The 25,335-nt window shown below is 33.6% G+C and overlaps 1 protein-coding gene across 1 annotated transcript; it reads right to left on the bottom strand.

Annotated features, from left to right (window-relative positions):
• Positions 1-6,002: 6,002 nt before the first annotated feature.
• On the bottom strand, positions 6,003-9,563 carry LOC139902857 (putative pumilio homolog 8, chloroplastic). The gene is made up of 5 exons (XM_071885506.1): positions 8,473-9,563; positions 8,114-8,276; positions 6,806-6,969; positions 6,458-6,716; positions 6,003-6,171 (listed from the first exon to the last, which is right to left on the bottom strand). Exons 1-5 carry the CDS (start codon positions 9,561-9,563, stop codon positions 6,064-6,066), a joined length of 1,785 nt encoding a protein of 594 aa, XP_071741607.1. The 3' UTR covers positions 6,003-6,063.
• Positions 9,564-25,335: the final 15,772 nt, after the last annotated feature.

Here is a 25,335-nt window from a genome sequence, read left to right as displayed (position 1 = left end):
ACACATTTTACACTTTTCATTGTTCATGTCAAAAGCCGGTATTAATCCATCTTTAGACACATCTTGCATTCTTTTAAAGTGTATATGTCCTAGTCTAGCATGCCAAAGTGTAGAATTATTTATGCTAGAAGTAGATATAAAAGCAAAATTAACATTCAAGTGATTAATGTTAAGTCTAAACATTCTATTGCATAAATAACCAAAACCAACAAACATACCATGTTTTGACAAAACAAACTTATCAGATTCAATCACTTGTTTATAACCACAACAATTTAACACACTACTGGAAACCAAATTTTTTCTTATTTGTGGTACATGCAAAACATCAAACAAACAAATAGTTTTTCCAGAACTAAAACACAAATCCACACTTCCACGTCCATGAACAGAGGCTGTTGACTCATTTCCCATATGAAGAATTGATCCATCAGTCACGGACTCGTAAGTCTTGAACCAAATTCTATCTTTGCATACATGGGTGGTGGCTCCCGAGTCAACCCACCACGCGACATCATCATCCTGCACAAAATAAGCCTCAGATATATATGAAACATAATAATTCTCATTTGAATTATTAAATATATTCTGACCTTTCGAGTTGTGGTTGTTTAAACCATTTCCCGAACTGCTTGTGCTAGATCCTTTGGCATTATTATTACCAAAATTAACCTTGCAATCCTTTTTCATGTGTCCAGTTTTACGACACTTCCAACAAGTCAATTTAGACTTCTTGTTCGGATTAGCCTTGTTATAACCTTGATGTTTACGTTTGCCCTTTTTGTCATTATTACTAGTGAACTTTTTATGTTCCACCATATTGACAACAGACGTACCAGCAACTTCGTTGCTCTTTGGCTTGTCATTATCCTGCAACCTGAGGGATTCCTCAATACGCAGATGACTACCCAACTCAACAAGAGTTAACTCCTCCTTCTTATGTTTCAAAGAATGTTTAAATTCTTTCCAAGATGGAGGTAGTTTATCAATTATGCTTGAGACTTGAATAGACTCATCCATGTTCATCTTATATTGTGTGAATTGACCAAGTATACGAATGAGCTCATTGTATTGTTCCAAGACCGGTCTAGAATCGACCATCTTGTAATTATTAAAATTACTCACAAGGAACTTTTTACTAGAAGCATTCTCAGACATATACTTGGTTTCTAAACAGTCCCATAATTCTTTAGAAGATTCAACATTTAGGTAAATATCAAAAAGGGAATCAGCCATACCATTGAGGATTAAACCTCTAGCGATGTAGTCATCGTTCTCCCACTTGCACCTTTTCCGAATTTGTTCAATAGTGGCATCATCACCATGATCTTCAGGAATTGGTGTGCTGTGTACGTACACCACACTCATGCTGCTCAGAAAGAAGTGCATCTTCTTTTGCCATCTCCTAAAATCAATTCCCTCAAACTTATCAAGTTTGGAGAAATTCGCCGTCATGTGTTTCATCGTAGCCGCCATCGATTATAACATATAATTACTTTCGATTGTTGGAGGTTTTATTAAATTCTTTCGTGTAGGGTAAAATAATCGATAGCCGGATAAATCACTGAATCGTGGTATCACTTTCTGAAAGTAATTATTCGACCCTTATAGCCTGGGTTACACGAATATCACTTTGGGATAAGACAGAGATTAAATTCTTGTTTTGGCAGAAACAAGAATTCCTTTTGCAGAAGAATATTTTGGTGTTCGTAACTTGTGTATTTTTCTCATGCATATTGGTTAATATATTTATATACACCCTTAATCATGAAAGAGTCTTTTATTAAAATCAATTGGCCGATTGATTAATAAAAGTATCTTCTATAATATTCAAAAGTGGTTACATGAAGAATATTTCTATAAACAAATATTATCACTTCCATCATTAAAGTAAAAGTTGTTACTTTTACAATAAACAAATATTATATTTTACAACTATCAAAGCATGAGTGATCACTTTATAATAAACAAGTATTATTCCTTCAACCACTAAAGTAAAAGTGGGTGCAAGAATAATTCTTCCGTAATCACTCAAAATTGTGTTAAGTGTTTTCTTACTGCTGTCTCTTAAGAACCAGCACTGCAAAAGGACCAGCAGCGCAAAAATCAGCAAACAGGACCAGCAGCGCAAAAGTCAGCATACAGGACCAGCAGCGCAGAGGAACCAGCAAACAGGACCAGCTGTGCAGAGCAACCAGCACAGGGACCAGCTGCGCAGAACAACCAGCACAGGGACCAGCTGCGCAGAACAACCAGCACAGGGACCAGCTGCGCAGAACAACTAGCAGAGGGACCAGCAATGCAGAACAACCAGCACAAGGACCAGCAATGCAGAACAACCAGTACAAGGACCAGCAATGCAGAACAACCAGCACAAAACACTTAGCCAAATTTCAGCTTACTAAGAAAACTTAGTACTGAAAACACTTAGTCAAATTTTAAGTAGACCAAGTCATGATAGTAAATAATGGAAAACCACTTTTGGGTTCGGGTAATCTATCACTTAATGGGTGTACACTCCGTACCTCCAAACTCATTTACAAGTGTAGATTAAAATCCAAAATTACACTAAATTTACAACAAGGTTTGATTCTTGGATAATCATTTTGAGTGTGAGGTGTGGGGCTTCATCGTTTGGATGAAGTTTCTCGATCATTTAATGACACTAGTTTTTTCGTTAAAAAAGAAAAGAAAAACTTCTGATATCTATAATGTAGTTGTGTACTAAAACATATAAAGTGTCATCAAAGATATGTGTACTCTGCTCTCATTCTAGTCAATTTTATTTCTTTTTATAGCCAACTAGCTTTATAATTTACTAATTACTAGTTTCAATACCTTTTTTTCTCTTCATAGTAGTTGGTGTAACTAAAAAAGAAGAAGATAAAAGAACTACAATAATTGATGTATCTATTACACCAATACCTAATAGTATGATAGAGTCAATTTAGTTTCAAGTCATCATCCATAGTTTTCAATCAACATATTATTTACCTAAAATAGTGATCTTGGACGAGTGGTTGGTCTTTTTTTCATGTCTTCATGTAGATGAAAACTTTGTTGCTTACAACTTTTGGTAAACGGCAAACTTTGACCCCTATACAAACTTAGCAAACTCAAACACATTCTAAATAAAACTATAGTTTATAAATCTTTCCTACTTACTATCCAAAGTAACCTGGCGACTTACGTCTCACAAGATACCAAAAGTTAAAACATTACTAACAACACATCTCGAGGAAGAAAAAAAATGATATACACGTTGTTGCGATTACCTGATCAGGCCAAGTACCTCTGAGTAATAATACTTTTCTTTCGCGGATAGCTTGAATAGAAAAAACTGTTGGTTTATTTTGGCTAGTAGAAGATATGTGTATCCCACATAGGTGGGAGGAAGATGTGAGGGGTGAGTGACTTGGTTATATAAGAGGGGCTAAGTCTTCATTCCAAATCGCACCAATCAATACACTTTAAGTATTTGATTATTTCTTTCTTCCTTACCCTTGTTTGAGAGTTGTATTAGTTAAATATTTTGGAGAGTGTAGTTGGCTTAAGAGAGTCGTCTATATCATTGTAACAATTTGTGATATAGTGTATTTCTCTCTTTGGGGGCCGGTGGTTTTTCTCCTGTTTTGGAGTTTCCACGTTAAATCTTGTGTTGTGTATTATTCTTATTTCTTTACTATTATTGTTGGGCTGGGTGGTGGGAATTAGTGAGGCCGTAATTTCCCAACAACTGGTATCAGAGCGTCAGGTTTGACGGGGGTCTCGGTTATAGGAGTCGGAGTATGCTCTGTGGTTGCCACGTGAGTGGATCGTCCACATCAGAAACGAGTTCTATTGATCGTATAGGGTATCTGGTTAGACAATATTTTTTCTGATTCGTAGTAATAGTTGGATTTGTTAGTGGCCTAGTTGTGGATTTCCGATTTAAAGGGTCCTGGCTACCTGCTACATCTTTTGGCTATTCGAAACGTGAGCAAAATCAGAGAAAGTTGTTGTTTATAGGATACGGATACGATGTCGAAGTTCAGTCCAATGAGGTTTGATGTTGAGAAATTTGATGGGAGGATCAATTTTGGCTTATGGCAGGTTCAAGTCAAGGATGTGTTGATTCAGTCTGGTTTACACAAGGCTTTGAAGGGTAAACCCACCCTTGTTCCCGGCAGCGATTCTAGCAAGAAGTTCGATGAAGAAGAATGGGATGATATGGATTTGAGGGCGGCAAGTGCGATTCGTTTGTGTCTTGCAAAGAACGTGCTTGCAAATGTGCACGGGTTATCAACGGCAAATGAGCTTTGGGTTAAACTAGAGCAGTTGTACCAGGGCAAGGGCATCTCAAATCGGTTGTGTCTTAAAGAACAATTTCATACTCTGCGTATGGATGGGGGTTCAAAGATTTCAGATCATCTAAGTATTCTTAATGGTATTGTTTCAGAACTTGAAGCTATTGGAGTTAAAGTGGATGATGAAGATAAAGCTTTGAGGTTGATATTATCTTTGTCATCGTCTTATGAACACATGAAACCTATTTTGATGTATGGGAAAGAAACTCTGAAGTTTGAAGACGTTACTAGCAAGCTCCTATCCGAGGAGAAAAGACTGGAAGGTAACGTGGTCTCGTCATCAGGAGATACGATAGTGTTGTGTTCGGATAGGCGAAAGAGAAACTCTGGGAAGAATCTGGTATGCTGGAGGTGCGGGAAGACTGGGCATGTAAGGGTTAATTGTCCAGGTGGAGCTAATCCGGCAAATGGCTCCAAAGACGCTAACATTGTCTCCGTTGTTACGGAGAGTGACGAATTCCTCTGAAGTCACGTCATCCTCATGGTGTGTCCGCGCCACCATGGAAAGGGATGTTTGTTAGCGGTTCCACAATTACACATGGGCATTGGTTTGGCATTTATGCAGGTTGTCTGGTGGAAACTGATGTTGTAGCTGATGGGACTTTCGGGAAAGCCAAACAGGGAAGTTGCACCATAAAGTTTCAGCTGGTTGTTCAACAACATGTGCCGAGGTGAAATGCTTGGAATGTGATATTCTAAGTGCTATACTCTTAATGGTGGAGTATGATAATTCTGTTAAGAGTTATGATTGTCTGTGATGACAATGATTGTCGGGTATTGACAATGTTTGATGAAGATGCAAATTTTATTTCTTGGGTTAGAGATAATGTCAACGGCATGAAGATGGGGATCTTGAAGTTGTCGTCGAGGAAGCATCTACGTTGGTTATCTTCGCAATGTGGAAGTATGGTTATCTTCTTCTATCCAAAAGGTGGAGATTTGTTGGTTTACTTTGGCTAGTAGAAGATATGTGTATCCCACATAGGTGGGAGGAAGATGTGAGGGGTGAGTGACTTGGTTATATAAGAGGGGCTAAGTCTTCATTCCAAATCGCACCAATCAATACACTTTAAGTATTTGATTATTTCTTTCTTTCTTACCCTTGTTTGAGAGTTGTATTAGTTAAATATTTTGGAGAGTGTAGTTGGCTTAAGAGAGTCGTCTATATCATTGTAACAATTTGTGATATAGTGTATTTCTCTCTTTGGGGGCCGGTGGTTTTTCTCCTGTTTTGGAGTTTCCACGTTAAATCTTGTGTTGTGTATTGTTCTTATTTCTTTACTATTATTGTTGGGCTGGGTGGTGGGAATTAGTGAGGCCGTAATTTCCCAACAAAAACTTTATCCATAAAAGTTTAAAAACTCATCCCACAAATTCGCTTATGCAAATAACCCTCCCCCTCTACCTCGAATATTAGTAAAATGACTATAATACTCTTAAATAATTGACATGTGAAAACAGAAATGCACAAGTCAAGGTAAATACATGAAAAAGAAAACCAAAGAAATTTACAACCAAAAAAGTTTTCCCTACACTTGCAATCAAGCATAACAAAGGGCGAAGTTGTTACAAGCAATTAAGTGACAACATAATTGGTTATTGAATGCACGAGAAATGTCTAAGATATCTCGTTGTTAAAGACAATTTATGACGAAAGTGAATATGAAAGAAATAAAATTGGTAATGAACACATGAAACAACATTATGACATATGTCATCACTTCTTTAGAAGCTTGTGAGAGAAAATCCGCTTTGAATACGGGCTGTTTCTGGAGATTGCCTTGTGTGATTCAATTGCTTTAACCAACAGGTTATAAAGAGAGCCCTGTTATAAATAAAACTAGATCACGTTATTTGCTGGGGACGGGCAGCGAATCCGGGAAATTCATTCGACGTGGTCAAAACGTTAAAACTTTGAAAAGACTAAAAAAAATACGATGTCAAAATGTCAAACATTAACATATAAATACAATGGAGCGTTTTGAACATTTAAGATGAAAATTACCATAAAATCACTTGTCAAATAGTAACCCATTTTGACCCATAAATTATCAACTACCCAGTTTGATACATGTAGATGGACTCATGACAAACAGAATACAGATCCTTACCTCAGCAACACATAGGGCGGTTTGGACAACATAATTGGCATGCGGGTCTTGAAGCAATTGTTCAAAATGAGAAGCAGAAAGCAGCTCGCGAATGATTGTTGACCTTGCACGATCATCCAACACCGACAAGCACTTTTCAACTACATGGCTACTGAACTTTTGTGTTGCTAAATGGACATAATTTCCTTCAAATTGAGTGAGCAACATTGATAGTGCAGATGGCATTTGCAACTCCAATATAGATTGTACAACATAGTTTCTGCATAAAACATGATTGCAGACAGTTTTGAACATTTAAGATGAAAAAAATTTTCTCAACAATATATAATGATGATTAAATTAACATACCCAAATGCATCTTGAGCTAGAAGAAGCCCGTTCGAAGAAATTTCTAGTATTAAGCGCTCTTGGTGTTTGCCAGATGAGTGATTTATGCATCTTTGTAATACACAACAACCATGTTGATGAGTTGCAATGTCCACACAAAACTTTGCAGCAGCTTCAAAAATGAACTGCCATAACAAATAAATATATCTATAAAAAGTTATAGAAAGATCCTCTGTTTCAAGTTGTAGTATGGTTTGTATAAAATCAGAATATTGAACATATATAGATTATGCCTAAATGTCATATATAATTTCCACAATGTACAATTTTGCTAACATACCCGTCTTATCTTAAATTCAAGTGATTAACTTGCATAAAATAAAATATATTCTTATATTATCATTTTCTTATCACACAAATATTGCTACCAAATAAAATTCTTGGTAGGCATTTGCAACAAGTTTAGAGAAAAGTTCATTATATGTTTTCTTTGAAAACGAATCAATGTTAATAATCACAGATACAAAAGAGTTAAGACATAATTAACTATTCCTAGTTTTTTCATGAAATAATTCGAAGTCATAATTATGTTTCACCACAGGAATTCAATGCAAAGGCTAACCTTTTAGGTCCCTTGACACAATCATGGATTTATCATTACTGTATGAACTATGTTTCTAAAAGGCTAAACATTAGTATCTCGATTCTGGTGCATTACATGTGTCCATAACTATTCATCAATGCTACAAATTAAGGTTCAAGGGTACATTTATGCATTACACGTCTGCATATCTTCATAGTTCGTACTCACCTAGAATATTACTACAATAATATAGTATTTCTTGTATATTGATCACCCAAAAGCTTAAAATTCAACAGGTCCATATATATCTCACTTATTTCTTTTGAACGGCGAATTTGCATCAGCGGATAATTTATTTCAACGACCCTCATCATTTGCACCCACACACGCTAGAAGGAAACTCCTACCCGGGTTGCTTGGCAACTAATCGCGCGACCTGGGTTACTTGACAACTAATCGTAGGAAATTGGAGAGAAAACCTTCCGCCCCCAGGAATTGAACCCGGGTTGCTTGGCAACTAATCGCGGGTCTTTCACACTGAAGCTTGATACCATTGAAGCAAACGTTCGTTGGTTATATATCTCACTTATTTCCATACAACTAGACCTCAACAATAAATAATAAGCTATTGTCTTTACATTTCATAATCAATAAAATCATGATATATGCATAAATAAGATCTTCCAAAGCAGACATGACAATCAAGAGCAATAATATGAAGTAAGATTCAAAAGTGATGTTCAAACCTTATTATCTTCATTACTAAAGCACTGCAGACATCGTTGTATTACATGGTTGCCGTTTAGGTCCTTAATAAGAGCAAGGAATCCGGGTTCAAGTGCAGAGATAACCATTTTGATCTGTTTTCTTGTCTTGAGAGTCTCTATAAGCTTCTGCACCGCCCGCGTCCTTTTAAAAAAATACAATTCTTTAATACAAAATATGCATTAATATAATCCTGCTGGACTGCATACATCAGAGTATGTGGTCGGATTACTAGCCCTCTAGGTAGCCGGGCTAGGGATACCTTCTAACTTTTTAACACAAGTGTTATTTATTATAATTAGAAGACATTAACAAATTTATGTACGAAAAAGTCACTAACCCGTGAGGATTCAAAGATATATGAACAAGTTCCCTTGGCTCGCGAGTAACCTCCATTAAAATACAAATTCTTTGTTCTTCATTGCAAACTTCCAAAAGTCTTTGCATAAGGTAATTCCCAAAGGGATTAATCATAAGCTCATTAACATGCCCAATTGTCTCATTAAATACCATCTCTACATGTCCTTGATTGTCTTCATCGAAAACCGATTGTATATATCGACACCCATTTTGCTCTTTAGCAAACATATATATGTACCCTTTGACATCAGCCAAAGAGTTAAATTTAATGGGTCTCGAACAAGACCTGTTTCCATTTGACATTCTACCATTTTCGCAAGCACCCGCGAATTGGGACTGATTGAATTTCTTGTTTTGTCCTTTAAAACTCCCATTTCTCACATGATTTACATTTTCATGACCTTGTTGATTGATCAAACTATTTTTAGCTTCTTGCGTCCCATTTCGTCGCGTAACATGAAAGTTTTTCGAAGCAGCTAAATCTAGAGCTGGAATTCCCCTTTGACAGCTTACGGGGAATCGAAAATTTAACAAGTTTTTGTTAAAATTAGATTGAGAGTACAAAGTTTCAAGATTTTGTTGTTGAAGAACGAAAAAAGGACTAATTTCACTTTTAAAGGCAGGGTTACTTGAAGATTTGGATTGAATGACACCATAATTTCCTAAATTGTCATCAATTTTCTTCCCGAAACACGAATTTGGCAAAGTGGAACTATAACTTCTATAAAGCATATGAGGTTTGAAGGTGGGATCATCTAGTCCTTTAGAGAAAAAACTTGAAAAAGATGCATTAGATTGAGGACTAGAACTTGCACTAGAAGGCAAAATACATGAATTTTGTTTGAAACTAGATGATGGGGTATCATGATACATACCATACATCATACCATAATTCATAGTTTGAGATACAATAGGCTTATAAGATTCATAAACATCATTATCATTAACATGTGAAAACTGATGATGATGTGTTATTAGTGATGCTGTTACATGAGGGATCTCACCCAACAACATTTCAAGCTCATCATCATCTTTCTTGTTCTCATTTGCAATCTCAATTTTCTCAACCATCTTCAAATTAACCAAACAAAAATTGTACAACAACAAAAACAGAAACAGACCCAAGATCAAGAAACACTTAAAAAACAAAATCCCACATCAAAGTTCCAAACTTTTTATCTGGGAAACAATCAAGATCCCAATTTTATCATTTTTGTGGAACTTTTTTGAGAGTTTGGTGAAGCATGCAAAGATGAAGAAAATATTGTATACACTAATACACACAGAGTATGTATGTGTTAATGTATAGTATACAAACCGGCTCTAGTTATATGGCCTCACGCCATAATAGCTGGAGAGAGAGAATTGAATAAACACACACTCACAGTGAAATTGTGTGAAAAATACAAAAAAGTTAGCAGAGAAACCATGAAAATAAAAGTGATCTTTTAAGAGTATGATGCTGACAAAGAAAGTATATATGGGTTTTATATTATTCCTACACAAGACCTTTTTATGTGTGTGTTAAAATAAAAAAAATTATATCAATATAAATAAATAAAACCGTTGAAAGTTTCATCCATGAGTTTGTTATAAGGAAAATTTCTTTTTAGTAACAAACCCTTCTAACTTTTTGCACTTTTAACGGGCAAAGTACCATTAAAAGGACGAAGAAGAATATATTTTCTTGTGACAAAAGTACCCTTTTTTCTTTTTTATTTTAAAGTGTCACAGTGAAAGTGAATATTCCTTTTAATTAATTATAGTGTACTTCTATACATATATTGGTATACTTCGGTGATATGATAAGCTATTAAACCATTCACGATAAATTGACATGTATTGAGAATATGAGTTATGACATGTAAACCAACGGTTCAAAGTGCAATTCTCTATACTTCGACTTCTAGAAATAGGGTGATCCTCAATTTTACTTTAATCATTTGAAAATGAGATTTTTTTATAAATGTTAACTTTAGGTCTAGGTTTAACATATCGAAAATATTGTACATTGATATAATCGTGACTCTAGAAGAATAATAACTGCTTGCATAATATCGAAAATATTATGCATGTTAATGATAGTTGTGAAGGCTATGTTAAAATTTCTTAAAAAATAAACAAAATCTAGTTTGCAACCCGACCATTAAAACAAAGATACAAAATAATCTATGATAATATAATGATATGACAATTAACCCAACTTTAAAAAGTTCAATTAATTACACAACTCGTCACAAATAAAAGGTTAACGTGACATTGAACCTTGAATCTAATGCGTTGTAGATGGTCTTATATTTAAGTGAATCGTACTAATAATTAATCAATGTTCCTGCAATAAATATTCATAAAAGATAATTAAGCATATGCTTTTAATAAAATATATTTGCGTGAAGTAATTCTTATCAAACAAAATTTCAAAAATGGCGTTACTTAATTTAGGTTTTGCAATATTATTTTTTCACTTTAAATTGAAATGAACAATCATTGTTTATTAACGAATCAAAACACTTGAATGAGCTGAAACATTGGCACTAAATATTTTGAAGCAATTTACCTAATTTAGTGCAATAAATAAGTTTTTAAATAAAATAATTGAGTTTCATCAACAATATAACAATTATTATCAAAAACAGAAGAATGCTAAATACAACTTCCTAGATTAATATAGAAGTATAACCGTAAATTAATGAGACAAAAGTGTAGATGGATTAAAAAGTTGGGTGTGAGAATAACATCCCAATGCTAAAACGCTTACGTTTAAGTTTACTATATTTCAGTTTAAATTCAGTTAAACTAATTTTAATGTATAACTATTCATAAGTGATATTGACTTTCCTTATTTAAGTTTGACATTAATATTTTAATGACAACTTTAATTTGTAAAAAAGTAATTAAGTTGTATATAGCATATAAGTAGCATTCTCTTCAAAAATTCCAATATAAATGAGAAAGGGAGCTAGTTAGATATTAAATGGTAACTAAAGTTTTCATATTGATCAATGTTTAAATATCAATCATCCTCGATCTTCAAATTTATATGTAGCTAAAAACACGAGTTTATATTGAGAGTCGCGGAGCTTAGGCAAATTTTTTAAGATATAAAATTTTTAAAAATTAAGACGTAAATGATGAAATAAATAAAGCTTTTCTTGTTTAAGTTATTCGGGAAGTGAAGGTAGCTTAATTATTAGAATAAAGCTTTTCACAATAGTTTCTGATTCGTTTTTTTGACACCCAAACATATATGCTGATAGTGAAGTTTGAATATAAAAATTTTCGAAAATGGTTGTAAATGCAAGTTTTGCAAGCATATGCTATTTTAGCGTATCTTATTCATAGGAAGTTCAATTTAGTTTGTTCGAAAGGAAAAAAAAAAAAAAACTACTTTAAATGCTTACAAATTTTACTACTTTGTTAGCGAGGTCCCAACGGTCCGCCCACCTTCACCGCCCACAGCCGTCCAGGCTGGGCGCCGTTGGCACGGAAGGCGCCCAACATCCGCCCAGCAACCCGCCCAGCTCCATCTGCTTCCATTTCGTCCCGTTTGAGCATGTTTGAGGACGGAAAAAATGGACCGTTGCAAAAAAAAAAAAAAAAAAAAAAAATTTAAATAAAAAACCCAACGGCTCTCTCAAACGGCTATATGCCATTTTCCATTTTTTTTTCTTTTTCTTTTTTTACTCTATTTAAACACCTTCCACTACTTCATTTTACACACACAAATTACACATTATTCTCTCATTCTCAGCTTTTTTATACACTATTCTCACTTTTTTTTTACCACAAAAATGAGTTCCAAAAAAACACCAAACAAAGAAAAAGTGAAACAACGTCCGGTAGTTCGTGATCCAAATGCGGTTAGTCGAGATATGATAGCAAAATTTACTCAATGACTCGCAACAAACTACCGGGTTTTCTCGATTTGCAAATACTAATCCATTTTCCGGTATGTTCGGAAATATCCCACACGAAAGTCAACATTCTCAACATATTCAAGTTTACCCGAACCAACAAACTCAACCACTTCCATACTACCCGAACCAACAAATTAGGAGGAGTAGTTTGATTATTTAGTTTTCTAGTATTTTATTTTAATTGTCGTAACGTTTTAATTTTTAATTATTGTATTTTTTTTTAATTTTAATGAAATGGTAGTTTTATGTTGTTTATTTAAAATTTATAATATAATAAATAATAATTATTTGATAATAAAAAATTTTTAAAAAGAAAATAAAAAAATATGGAAGGAAGGAGTGTTATGGTTGGAAGTGTTTAGTCCTGAGTTTAGACTTGAGAAGGAAGTGAGATGAAAGTGCTGATGTGGCGCTGAATGGTTGGTTAGTCCGGAAAAAGTTGTGTCACCATTCAAACCTCTCTTAGTGAGGGATAGTTTGGGTAATATGATGGTCAACAATGAAAAATACGGGTGGCGAATAATTTGCGGGGCCATACCTTCTGATTTTTTTACCATAAGCCAAGTACAAGCTACATTTTCAGTATGTTTCCATTTATTTACGGAGTATTAATTAACTTTTATTTAATTAATTAATTATTTATTTATTTATTTTGTTTGTTTGTTAGCCCATACGCTGTGTACCAGGTGTCTCCGAAAATTGTAGGTAACTTCCCACGATTTTACTGGATCTTCATTTGCTTATTCCATGTCACAAATAGTTTGTTTATAAAACGGTAAAAATACTCAAATGTTGTTTCAGTTTTTTAGTCGTTGTACCGAGTACGAGAGAAATTTCGTTAGTTAATTTTAGTAACAAATGTTTATACGATCAGACGTTGGGTTATTAACCCCGTGAAGTAAGAAATTAGTCACTGAAAGCACAAACTAATACTGTAATTGTTTTTTCGTATTGTTTAATACGTATTCGTAATTCATAAAATTAATTATATTGTCACCTTGTTTTAATTGTGTAGCTAGCAATTAGCAATTTGTTTATCAATTTATTTGTTGTGAATGTTTAAAAGAGATAAATAAGTGACCGATAAACATTTAGTTAATAACTTCAAACTAATGGATTACTAAGAAGTTATTAAACGGGCATAATCCTCCATCAAACTTGCATTTCTAGGCAATATAAAATTTAGTTTAGTGGTTGATGTGGTTCGTATCTTTACAAGATGTTACAAGTTCAAATCTTACTAGGAAATTCTGGTTGTAAGGGAAAAGGATAAAAAACGGTCAAGACCCCGTTAGATCACGTACATCTAATATAGTCCCTTTCGCGGCGGTAAAAACCTTATCAATTTACCTACTCCCACTGCCTCATATTGACAGTATTCTTTTTTGAGTTATCTCAAATTTATAGTCCACTTACATAAATAAATAAGAATAATAAGTAAGTTCTTTTATAATGTTACTTTATGCATATAAAATAGAAAATATGTAAAAAGTTTAGGGTGAAACTATAAAAAGTGAACAAAATGTACAAAGTAAAATAATGTAACATTTTTTAAAGTGTGTATTTTTTGTCTGATGACTATAAAATTGGTACGGAGGGAAGTAATATTTTAATTATATTATTAGAGAACATTACTTTACTGCTCACCATGAGTTTAAATTACAAAAGGATATTTTAGTGATTTCACACAGTTGTATATAATGGCTTTCTTCCCTTCCAGCTCACATTTTTCCCTTTGCTTCCCACCAGAAGGTTCTAGCGATTTTTAAGCGACTCCATCGCCACTGTCGCCACCTTCGTCTACACCGCCACCATTCATCGTCCCAATCGCCACCATACATCGTATACCGTAATTTGAAGTTGAACTATAATAGGCATGTGGTCAGGCGCGTGGTGCGGCGACCACCGCTCTACTATATACGAGAAACTTTTTGTAATACATAACTACATATTCTAATAAAAAGCTTTTACGCTAATGAGCTTAGCATAACCCAAGACAGTAATCCGATTCAACATACTAAACACCTTACAATTGTAGAGAAAACGTACCGTTATTTTCGATCTTTACTTTTGATTATATACAAACTATTTATATACTAGTATATGATATAATGTGGGTAAAGAAATAAAGACCGTACAGTCAAAACGTACCAAACGTACTTGAAGAAAGAATTGTAGAATTAAAAGGATGGAGGGTTTAAAACAAAAAAATAAAATGAGGTACCAAACACCTCTTACAATTGTAGACAAAACGTACAGTCATTTCTTTTTTCTCCTTTTGATTATATTGTAACTAATTATATATATGATATAATTTGTGTAAAGAAATAAAAAGAACGTTGTTATGAAAAATTGTAAAAAAAGTTCGAGGAGACAGTTATATAATAAAGAGATACAATGTGTGAGAGAGAAACTAGAGAGAGAGTGAATGCAGGGACGGCGAGAGCACAGGGGGCCTACAACGGCGGCGACTTCCAGCAGCGGCATAAGTGGTCAAGCAGAAGCGATCTGACTTCGTATATGTTCTTCAACTTTTCGAGAGATTACAAGGTGGTCGATTTATGGAAAACCTTCAAACCATTTGGAGCAGTTCGTGATGTGTATGTGGCAAACAGAAACCTCAAGAATGGAGAAAGATTTGCGTTTGTAAGGTTCGCGGAGGTAACAAATTCAGATGCGATGCTCCACAAACTGGAATGCATCAAATTTGAAGGGAAACCTATCAAAGTCTTCAAAGCTACAACAAGGAAACCTGCAACTAGGGAGGCCAAAGATAATCATAACAACAATATTAAAACATGTATCAATAATGGTAGCCGGTCGAATCCAAACACTGGAATCTACTTCAACAGATTTCAAGATGGACGAAACTTCAATGACGTCGTGAGTAATAGAGGAGAAGATCTTAGAGTTAAACTTGATAACAAAAGGATGGAAGCGAAAAAATCAACAGAGATAGGTAATAAGGTCGTCACCATCGATGATAGAAGCTGCAATATAGAGACTATGTGCAAAGCAATCTTATGTGAAGCAATCTCTATGGATATCCTCCATAACCTAGACTCTATCTGTTTGGAGCTAGGATATGATGACATTCATATTAAGATGCTTGGGGGGTTAAGTGTTTTGCTAGTCTTCAAAAGCAAGGATGAAGTAGATGACATTATCACGAAGCCTAATCACCCCTTGAAGTAATGGATTCATAAAGTCATGAGATGGGATCCTGAATATTGGCCAGAGGCTAGAATGGTCTGGCTAAAAATTATGGGAGTCCCACCACATTGTTGGATAGAAGAAACATTCAAATCAATTGCAGAATGGTGGGGTGTGGTCTATGAACTTGAAAACTGTTCCTTGGTTGGCAATCAAAAATTGTCTTATGGTAGAGTTTTTGTCAAGCTATTAAACCCAGAGTTGGTTAACGATTCATTGACGCTGAAATATAAAAAATGCTCCTACTTTATTAATGTAATTGAGGAAAAGAAAATTTATCCAGATTTCGAGTCTAAATGGGATGACTCATCGGGCGAAAGTTCTGATTGCATTGACTCAGATGATGGTTCAAGCGATGGCGAAAGAGGAGATAATACTTTCGAAGATGTGGCAGATGATGATGATGGGTTAGACTATGGTGATGGGTTAGACGAAGATGTGGCAGATGATGATGATGGGTTATACGATGATGATGGGTTAGACAACGATGATGGAGATAGGGTAGAAGATAGTGTTGATTCCGTCCAAATTCTGGGATTCAAACCTGCCGGTAATGATGGAAACGTCGGTGTCAAAACCAGTGATGTATCTCCATTGGTTGATGATGACGTGGAATCGAGGTGTATGGGAATTGGAAAGCTTTTTGTAGAATACGAGGAGGTGGTGGCTGAGACTGCAGGCAATGATAATACCAACCCTAGTCCCAATGTGGAGCGTGATAATACCATCCCTAGTCCCAATGTGGAGCGTGATAATACCAACCCTAGTCCCAATGTGGAGCGTGTTAATAAGTCGGCGAAAGACACTCCATCGATTATGAAAAGTGAAAAGTCATCCTTTAGTAACCAACAGAGTTGTGGGGCGTGGGCTAAAGGGCCAAATAAAGGCCCAACTAATAAATTTAATTGTGGGCCTGCTAATAATAAACGCATGCCAACTGATAAACCCATTATGCCCAATCACTCTAAATCCCAGATACCGGATAGGTCCAATTCTTTATCTGGTAAAACATCTAATCCTAATCGAACCTCACAAGCACAATTAGGTTCTGAGGTATCCATCTGTAATGGGTGTTACTGGAAGGCGATTGGGAATTGGAAGGCATCCTCAAGGATTATGAAACTCAAACGCATTGCAAGGAATGGCAAGAAACTCAACGAAGATGGCAAGGTTAATTGTAAGATGTGCAGGAAAAAGGCTGGGAAAAGGAAAAGCAAATCGAGGGTTTCGGGTGAATCTGTTGGGGGTGGTATTTCAATTGGGGGTTCTATTAGTAATGTGGAACTAAAAGAATTTGGAGAGGAGATTGGGCTAATTTGGCCTAATCAAAAGTAAGCATCCCTCTTCTACATTCGTTTATATCTATTTTTATGAAGATTTTATCACTTAATGTTAGAGGATATGGTGTTGTGGGTAAATTTGGGTGGGTCAAGGGCCTATGCTGTAGCGAACGGCCGGATATTGCGGTATTTCAGGAAACCAAGTGTAAGATGGTTGATGATGCGTGGATTAACAGACTTTGGGGTGGCTCAAATTTTGGATTTATCCAAAAGGAGGCAGTGGGTTATTCAGGGGGTTTGCTAATTATTTGGGATACTAATTGTTTCAATGTCAGTAGCGCGGTGGGTGGGGATTATTTCATTGTAATTTGTGGGAAGTGGATTGGATCTAATAACGACACTATCGTTGTCAATATCTATGGTCCTCATAATGATATTGATAAAAAGTTAATGTGGGAATCTCTTGACAAATTATTGGGGGGTGTCGATTGGGGGTGGGTGCTATGTGGTGATTTCAATGAAGTTCGAGAAAGTTCGGATAGACTAAATTGTGTGTTTCATCAAGCAAGGGCAAGAAGATTTAATGAATTTATTATTAGAAAGGATTTGATTGAAATTCCTATCAATGGTAGGAAATTAACCCGAATTAGTGATGATGGAAGAAAGTTTAGCAAGCTGGATCGTTTTCTTGCCTCGAATAACTTTATCAATCTATGGGAAAATCTATCCATTAGTGTTCTTGATAGGAAAGAGTCGGATCATTGTCCTTTAACCCTCCGGGATCGGATAATTGACTTCGGTCCTAAGCCTTTCAAGATTTTTGACGAATGGTTACTAAAAGAAGGTGTCGAGAAGGTGATAATGGAAGGGTGGGACAAACCGGTCCGGGGATCTAGGAAAGATTGCATATTTCGTGACAAGCTAAAAAATTTAAAGGGTGAATTGAGGGTGTGGAGTAAGAAGGAATTCGGGAAAATCGATGAGGGAATCTCTAATTTAAAAGACGAGGCAATGATGTGGGAATCAAAGGCTGAAAACGGACAAATCTCTGAACCCGAAAGAATCAAGTGGTTGGAAACAAGGAAGAAGTGGCTGATAAAAGAAAAATCCAAGGAAAATATGCTAAAACAAAAAGCTCGAGCTAAGTGGGTGGTTAAAGGAGATGAAAACTCTAAGTTCTTTCACTCTACCATTCGTAGAAAACACAACAAAAACAGCATACGTGGATTAAACATTAGCGGCTATTGGTGCGAGGAACCTCAGAATATTAAGTCTTTTATTGCGGATCACTACCAAAAAATTTTCAGCTCAAGCATCGTACGCAGGCCTACTATTCAGACACGCAATTGGGCTGACTCTGTGGCCCATTCTGACAGTTCTCGGCCTGTTGGAAACATAACTGGGCAGCCTGTTTTACAACCAACAAATGGGCCTGTGTCACACCCCCCAAAATGGACCAGGGGTAATTGTGACCAATCATATCATAACACAGTTGTATAAACGAGAACGACTCTATATGAGACTTTTTAAATAAAACTTTTGTTAATAAAACAGCGGAAGCAGTAATACATGTTTACATTATTATTAAAACGTAAAATAAATGTTTATGAACTAAAATATAATATGCGATGTGGACTCCATGCAAGCATCAAATCTATCATCACAAAGTTGCAAACAGCTAGCTCAATCATCACCTGAGACAAAAACATGCTTAAAGTGTCAACCAAAAAGGTTGAGTGAAATTCACAGGTTTATAAATAATATCCAAAATTTTAGACCGCAAGATTTAGTTTAAAGTTGATTGATATAGAAATATCAATCTAAAAGTGTTGCTGCATTTTGTAATATCGCTACTAAACAAGTTTACCCTATGACACCTTGTACTGTCAGTGTCGTGGAATCATTATTATGTAACCAAAGACCAACGGTCGAATGGCTAGAGATGTTACTCTCAATAGGCCTACTCACAATAATTAAGTTTGCATTTAAACGTAGCAATTAACGATATTACGGTAGGGATTTAGCATGAATCAAAGCATGACATCATAGTTAACAATTTAGTACTTGTGTCTAAGCGTAAAATAGTTATAAAGCAAGCATGTGTCTCACCCCAAAAGTTGTAAATCAGTTATGAAACAGTAAAAAGTGGGGCTATGAAGTTCACCTTAGTAGCACAAAAGAGTATTCCACGAAAGAATTGAATGGAAGGACGTGACCGAGATCTCAACCTAGAGATAGAACGTATGATCAGATTAACAGACAATAGTATATAGTACTATATTGATAGTAATGGTTCACTAAAGAATTTCCATTTTCGGAAGGTTACTATTTATGGAAAGTTTCCATTTATAGTAAATTTCCAATTCTAGAAAGTTCGGGTTACTCTTTAGCAAGACGTTATACAACTTTACTCAAACTTCGTTGCTATCAAATAAGTCAGGAATGACCAGATGTAACCGGGGGCCCAGGACTCTTGACCAGAATCTAAGTCATGGCATTCGAGATCCACAAGCTTACCCATTAATGGCAACCTAGACATCATTCACTTACGACCGTGAGTAGCGATGAAGTTCACATGAATTGTACATTATCTTTGATTAACCTTCACTTTAGGTTTATATGTTATTATATATGTTATATTATATTTATTAATTTATTAACAATTTGATTATCTTATATTATATACTATAAGTTATTATTATTAAATTAGTATAGTTATAAAATAAGTGTTTATTAATAATGTATTGTTATTAACTTACATTATAAGCATTATACTTTATTATATAGTATACTTAGTTATTAACCGTAAGTTATAATAATAATATTAATTTAGTATATGTAATATACTTATGTTAATCGAAAATCATACTAATATATGTTAATTCGAATATTAATTCATTAAATATTATATTTATAATTTTTATAAACTTAGTTAATTATACAATTCAGTAGGATATTTTATTAAAATAATTTTATCAAGTTTTTGTATTTATTTCCCACTTTTCTTTATATATATACTCGGTTTATATTAATCAAATTTAATTAGGTAATAAATATTAAATCGACCTAAATAAATAATTTTATATTTTTTACAGGTTCTATATTATGTAAAAATGTTATAAAAATTATTAAATCAAATTTTATATCAAAATATTATTTATTTAATGTTTTCTAGTTATTTAACCATTGTAATCGGCCTATAATTAAATAAATAGGAAAAATAATTTAAAATTAATTTATATATATTTTTTAAAGTATCTAGTGATGCTACTAATCATATAAAAATTTTATAAAAATATTTAATACACGTTTGTATTTATTTTGTATTTTCTTTATTATTTCTCTCGGTTTAGAATAATGCAAAAGTAAATTCTTTTTAAATACTAATCGTCCCATTTATTTAATTTTTATAATTTTTGCTTGTTTATAAAAGTATAATAATCTAAAAAAAAAATTATAATTATTTTTATTACTGTTTAATATTTTATTACAAATTTTATATTGTTTTTATGTTTAAATACTACATAATTCGTATTTAATTATAAATAATATTCCATAAATTATCAAAATTATTTTTATACATCATAATACTTATAATACTAATTATAACATGTAAAAATAATTTATATATATTAAATTCAAATTTTTAAAGAATATATAAAAAAATAAAAGCAATTCGATAAAAAATATAGAAAATACCTCAAGTACTTTCCCAAGTTTGTGAGAGATTTTTTCCAAAGATTTGATACAAGTTTTTATGAAATGTAAGTGGGTATTTATAGGAAAAAAATGGTTGGTGAAAAGAAAAAATATAAATAAAATAAAGGTGCCAATTTTGACAAAAATAAAAACATGTTAAAAATGTTTTTAATAAGTTTTTGTTTTTGAAAATATTTAGTCAAAATTCATGGGCTCATTATTTAATTTATAAAAAAAATCTCTTTTTTTATAAGCTAAAAATATATATATAATGATTAAAATAACTTATCATTTAATTAATAATTATGTTTCATATAGTTTTAAATATAATACGCATTAATATTAATATTAACTAAAGTTATTTTATATAATTAGTGTAAACTTTAGTTAACAAAAAGTGTCGACTAAAAATAAATATTTGATCAACGTTGAATTTAATTATATATTACGTATGGATAACAACCCTATAAGCAAATTAGTCAATTCAAGTATGGAAATATGAGGGTTGTTATAGTACCTACCCGTTAAAAGAAATTTCGTCCCGAAATTTAGTTGTTGCCATCAATCGGCGTTGTTCGTACATAGACGAGGATATCTACGTTTTATTTGGTTTTCACGTTCCCAGGTATGCTCGGGGCCTTGCGTGAATTCCAACAGATGGAATATTGTTCTGTTTCAAGAATTAAAATCATACAAACCATAATTTCTACAAGTTCTTCTACGAAGTGCATTTTATTATTAATGCGGAGATCATTCAAAATGATGATGTTATACAAGTCATTTCAGTAAATTGGATATATAAAATGTGTTATGAATAATATCGAGCTCATTTAAACCTTGAGCGTTTATGCCACCACGCTAGGGTAGACAAAATAGAGAGGAGTTCATGAAAATCATAGTCGTGAAATTTGATAGAGATTGTCATTCTTTACAACAAGAATGATGAATATGAGTTGAAAATATTGTTTTATCAACATTGGGTAATATGGATAAAACGATTCGATTATAGGAAGAGTATAAATGAAGTTATCTTAAAAGTTTGAAATAAGAAAATATCAGTTTGCCTTAACTTTTGACATAATTAAAGGTGATTTCCGAAATTCAAGGGATTTAAAGGAAATCTTTATAATCTGTATAAGATTTGATTCTCCGGTAATTAAGGAAATTAAAATTGCCTTGATTGTTGTGTCTAGAATTTTGCTATAAATTAGCTTCTTCTGTTTCATTATCTTCACCACTTCTATACTTTCTTTCTCGATTCATACTTCCAAAGATTGTGAAAATGCTCCATCCAGTTCTTATCCTGGATATTTTTCTGACTATCGTTTCTGTCATTCTTCTTTTTCATTTACCCCCAGAGGAATCTGTTTACTTCTACAATTACCTTGGGGTTATAGTGTTTTTAATTCTCCCGTATCTTTATGTTGCTATACGCATTGATATACATGGTTTGTAATTTCCGTGTTGTTATCGGGCTTTATATTTTTCCTTATATATCGGAGCTTTATGCTTTTGTTTCTTCTTCCCGACTTCCAGTCAAGCGAATAATGGTCCAGAACTCGTAGGTATGAAGTTTCGAATGATCATAATTTATAAAGTAGAAAGGAAAGGTAATAGCACGATTTGATTTGTCAAATTACCAGAATATTCGGAAAAGACCGAATCATCAAGAAAAATATTTTCTTGATATGTTTAGAGGTTAAATAGAATGTAAGAGTCGTGTAACATGGCGAATGGTGATTTATATAGTCTATGAATCATCATCTTCCATTAAAAATTTAGCATGACTTACTGTAATATAATCACGTTGGCCTGACGTCATTATATTATACTAACTCATGCTTCAATTCCCAACACTTCTTCAAATCATTCATAATTTAAACTTGAATTTTACAGAATATAGAAACTAATACAGTTTCCTTTATGATGTGATAAAGATATCGCAAAGAGATAATTAATTGCGGACAAGAATCGTTATGATGATATCATCAGAAATATAGAGGATATTTATGATGATATTTTGAAATTTCTAAGTTCGAAAGTTGATGAAGAAAAATTTTCCGCAAGCTTTTAACATGACTTCGGAGCCAGATATTATCTAAAGAATTCATCGGATCCAGAATTACCTGGATTCTTTGAATATAGGGTTTGGTCCCTGTATTTGTCCTTGGTCTCCTCCATGGTTAGCTCAATCCGTTTTTCAGTTCCAAATTTTCTTTTGAGCTTTTCCAACGTACCATTCTTTATTATAAAACTTTTAGCCATTGAGACCATCTACAATTTTGCTGTTTCCTCTGCATTTAATGCAACCATATTTGAATCATTGGTTATCAATCCGAGATGGTTTCAAGAAATTTCGTTTTTAGATGATTAAACGCTGATTGTAATTGTCAACGGATCTAATGGTTGATGAATAGGCGTTGTTGATTTCAAAAGAAATGAACGATAATTTCGGTGGTTTGATGTGATAATTCATCATAGAATACGAATGAATATAATTCATGAATGTAATGAATTTTTTTTAGAAGGATAACACCTGCTAAAGCTTTACTTGGATTCTGATATGTCAAAATTAGAATAGATAATTGAATTTGTATGAAGATGGTTGTTCTTTTTTGTGAAACGGATACATATATCTTGTGGATGTATAGTTACTGATTATTGAATTAGAATTTGTAGAATGTACGGTGTAACATATTAATGTGAAATCTAAATATTTCTCAGGTATTACCTACTCGTTAAAATATTTTCACAATTAACAGTTTGTACAAAAGAATTACAATCTTTATGAAGATATACGTTCATATATGTATTCTTCACGTATAATATAGATTTAATGAGTTAATATACTATTAAACTCATTTGATTTGAGGTTGAAGCGAGAATAAATAATCTTCAAAACTTGAGAGATTACATAATCATCGCAGAATCTTTCTTTAATGAAGTTATGAATCAATACTCCATCGTTCATTGTTATTGATATACCTCAGTATATGATGTTGATGCTCGTGGAATTCTTGTGAAATTCACAAGGCACGAATGATGTTTTCTAAAGAGTTTTGAGTACATCGAAAATGAAAGTGTAAAACCAAACATGTATTTGAATAATACACTTAGTTTATTATGAAATGGAGTTTATTGTGATGAAGCAGTGATTAACGATTGTTAAGTCATTAACGAGAGATGTACATCATAGCATATTAGTGATATGAATTAACCAAGTAGTACATACTAGTTAAGATTCACACGTAATAGCTTAATACGAAAAGATTTATTATTGTTTCAAACCATATATATATATATATATATATATATATATATATATATATATATATATATAAAGTATACATATATAATTTTCAGGAAGAATGAGTCAATACATCTTAACTCATTATTACTAATATTCCTTGGTATCTATGGGGCGTATGATGTTGATATCCGAGGTACAGATTATGGTGTTTGTTGTTGGTGAAGCTGATGCTGTTGGTGGTGATGCTGTTGGTACTGGTGGTGATGCTGGTTATGCTGCTGGTGCTGCTGCTGGTGCTCGTAGGTTTCGCAACATTTTCTCCAGAGCCACCACTCGAGTGCGAAGCTCATTGACTTCTTCTATTATTTCGGGGTGATTGGCGGTTCGGATAAGTGGATGAATAAGATCTAGAATTTTAGATATTATATATTCGTGACTGGATACCCTGGAAATGAGGGTGAAAATAGTGTTCCGAACGGGTTCGCCGGTAAGTGCTTCAGGTTCTTCACCAAGAGGTGAATTCGGTTGGTGGAAGGGATCACCTTCTTTTTGTCTCCATTGATTAAGTTTACTATGAACCCATCCCCAATTCATCCAAAATAGATGATGGCTGATTGGTTCGTTTATTCCGGTTACGCTGCCATTGGAGCTCGAGGAATCGGTTGAGAAATCCATATTATGTGATTTGAATTAGGGTTTGATATGAGATTAGTGTTGAATACTGGATGATATATTCATCTCCTTGAATATGTATATGTAGCAAAAAGATTTCCGTAATTTACGGAGGAAATTTAGGAAAAGTGTTAGACAAAGATTATTGGGATAGATACGATAAGATATAATAAGATATGATGTGTCTATACTCTAATAATGGTAGTATGACGTGTCTAGATGATAAGTATGTAATCTGATAATCTTTTGATTAAAGATTTTCAATTCGTAATGTCCTATTCAGGTCCAGGGGCTTGAGCTATAGGATCCTTTAAATTAGTAATCCAAACGCTTTCTATTCTATAGTTTCGTAGACGTCATCCGTCAGGAAAATTCAATGATCAAAATAACAAGAAAGCAAAGAAAGTAATGAATATGAATAGTGATGACATTATAATGTCTTTGAGATTCTCGATAACTCAATAACATTTTCTGGTTCGCAAACCGATGCATAAAGGCATAAGGCATATAGGTACGTGATATAACAGGGAGTTATATACGTTTGAGTATGAATAGTAACAAATATAGGAGTTTCAAAATTCATGAATAATATTTCATGTAATACATATGTAATACACAAACCATGATAGATGACTTAGGAATGTCAAGAATTTCAGAAATCGTAGTGTCGCATTTAAACGCGGTGGCGTAATTGGATAGTACTTAGAAAAGTGAATAGAGTTCTTAGATTGACTTGGCATTCTAAGATAAGTAAAGTTTCTAAAGTATAGTGTAGCATTTAATAATTAAAGGCAACAATTAAAGGCACTATA

This window comes from Rutidosis leptorrhynchoides, chromosome 3 (genome assembly GCF_046630445.1).
Source record: "Rutidosis leptorrhynchoides isolate AG116_Rl617_1_P2 chromosome 3, CSIRO_AGI_Rlap_v1, whole genome shotgun sequence".
Taxonomy (NCBI): domain Eukaryota; kingdom Viridiplantae; phylum Streptophyta; class Magnoliopsida; order Asterales; family Asteraceae; genus Rutidosis; species Rutidosis leptorrhynchoides.
The sequence above is the reverse complement of the archived record's forward strand: the minus strand, read 5'-3'. Positions and strand labels throughout refer to the sequence as shown.

Bases quoted from the DNA above. Each gene is read 5' to 3' on its own strand.
- LOC139902857 (XM_071885506.1), bottom strand. From the start codon at position 9,563: ATGGTTGAGAAAATTGAGATTGCAAATGAGAACAAGAAAGATGATGAT. The intron at 8,277-8,472 runs GTTAGTGACTTT...TTTTTTTAAAAG, and splicing joins ATATCTTTGAATCCTCACGG to GACGCGGGCGGTGCAGAAGC. The intron at 6,717-6,805 runs GTATGTTAATTT...TGTTTTATGCAG, and splicing joins CTAGCTCAAGATGCATTTGG to AAACTATGTTGTACAATCTA.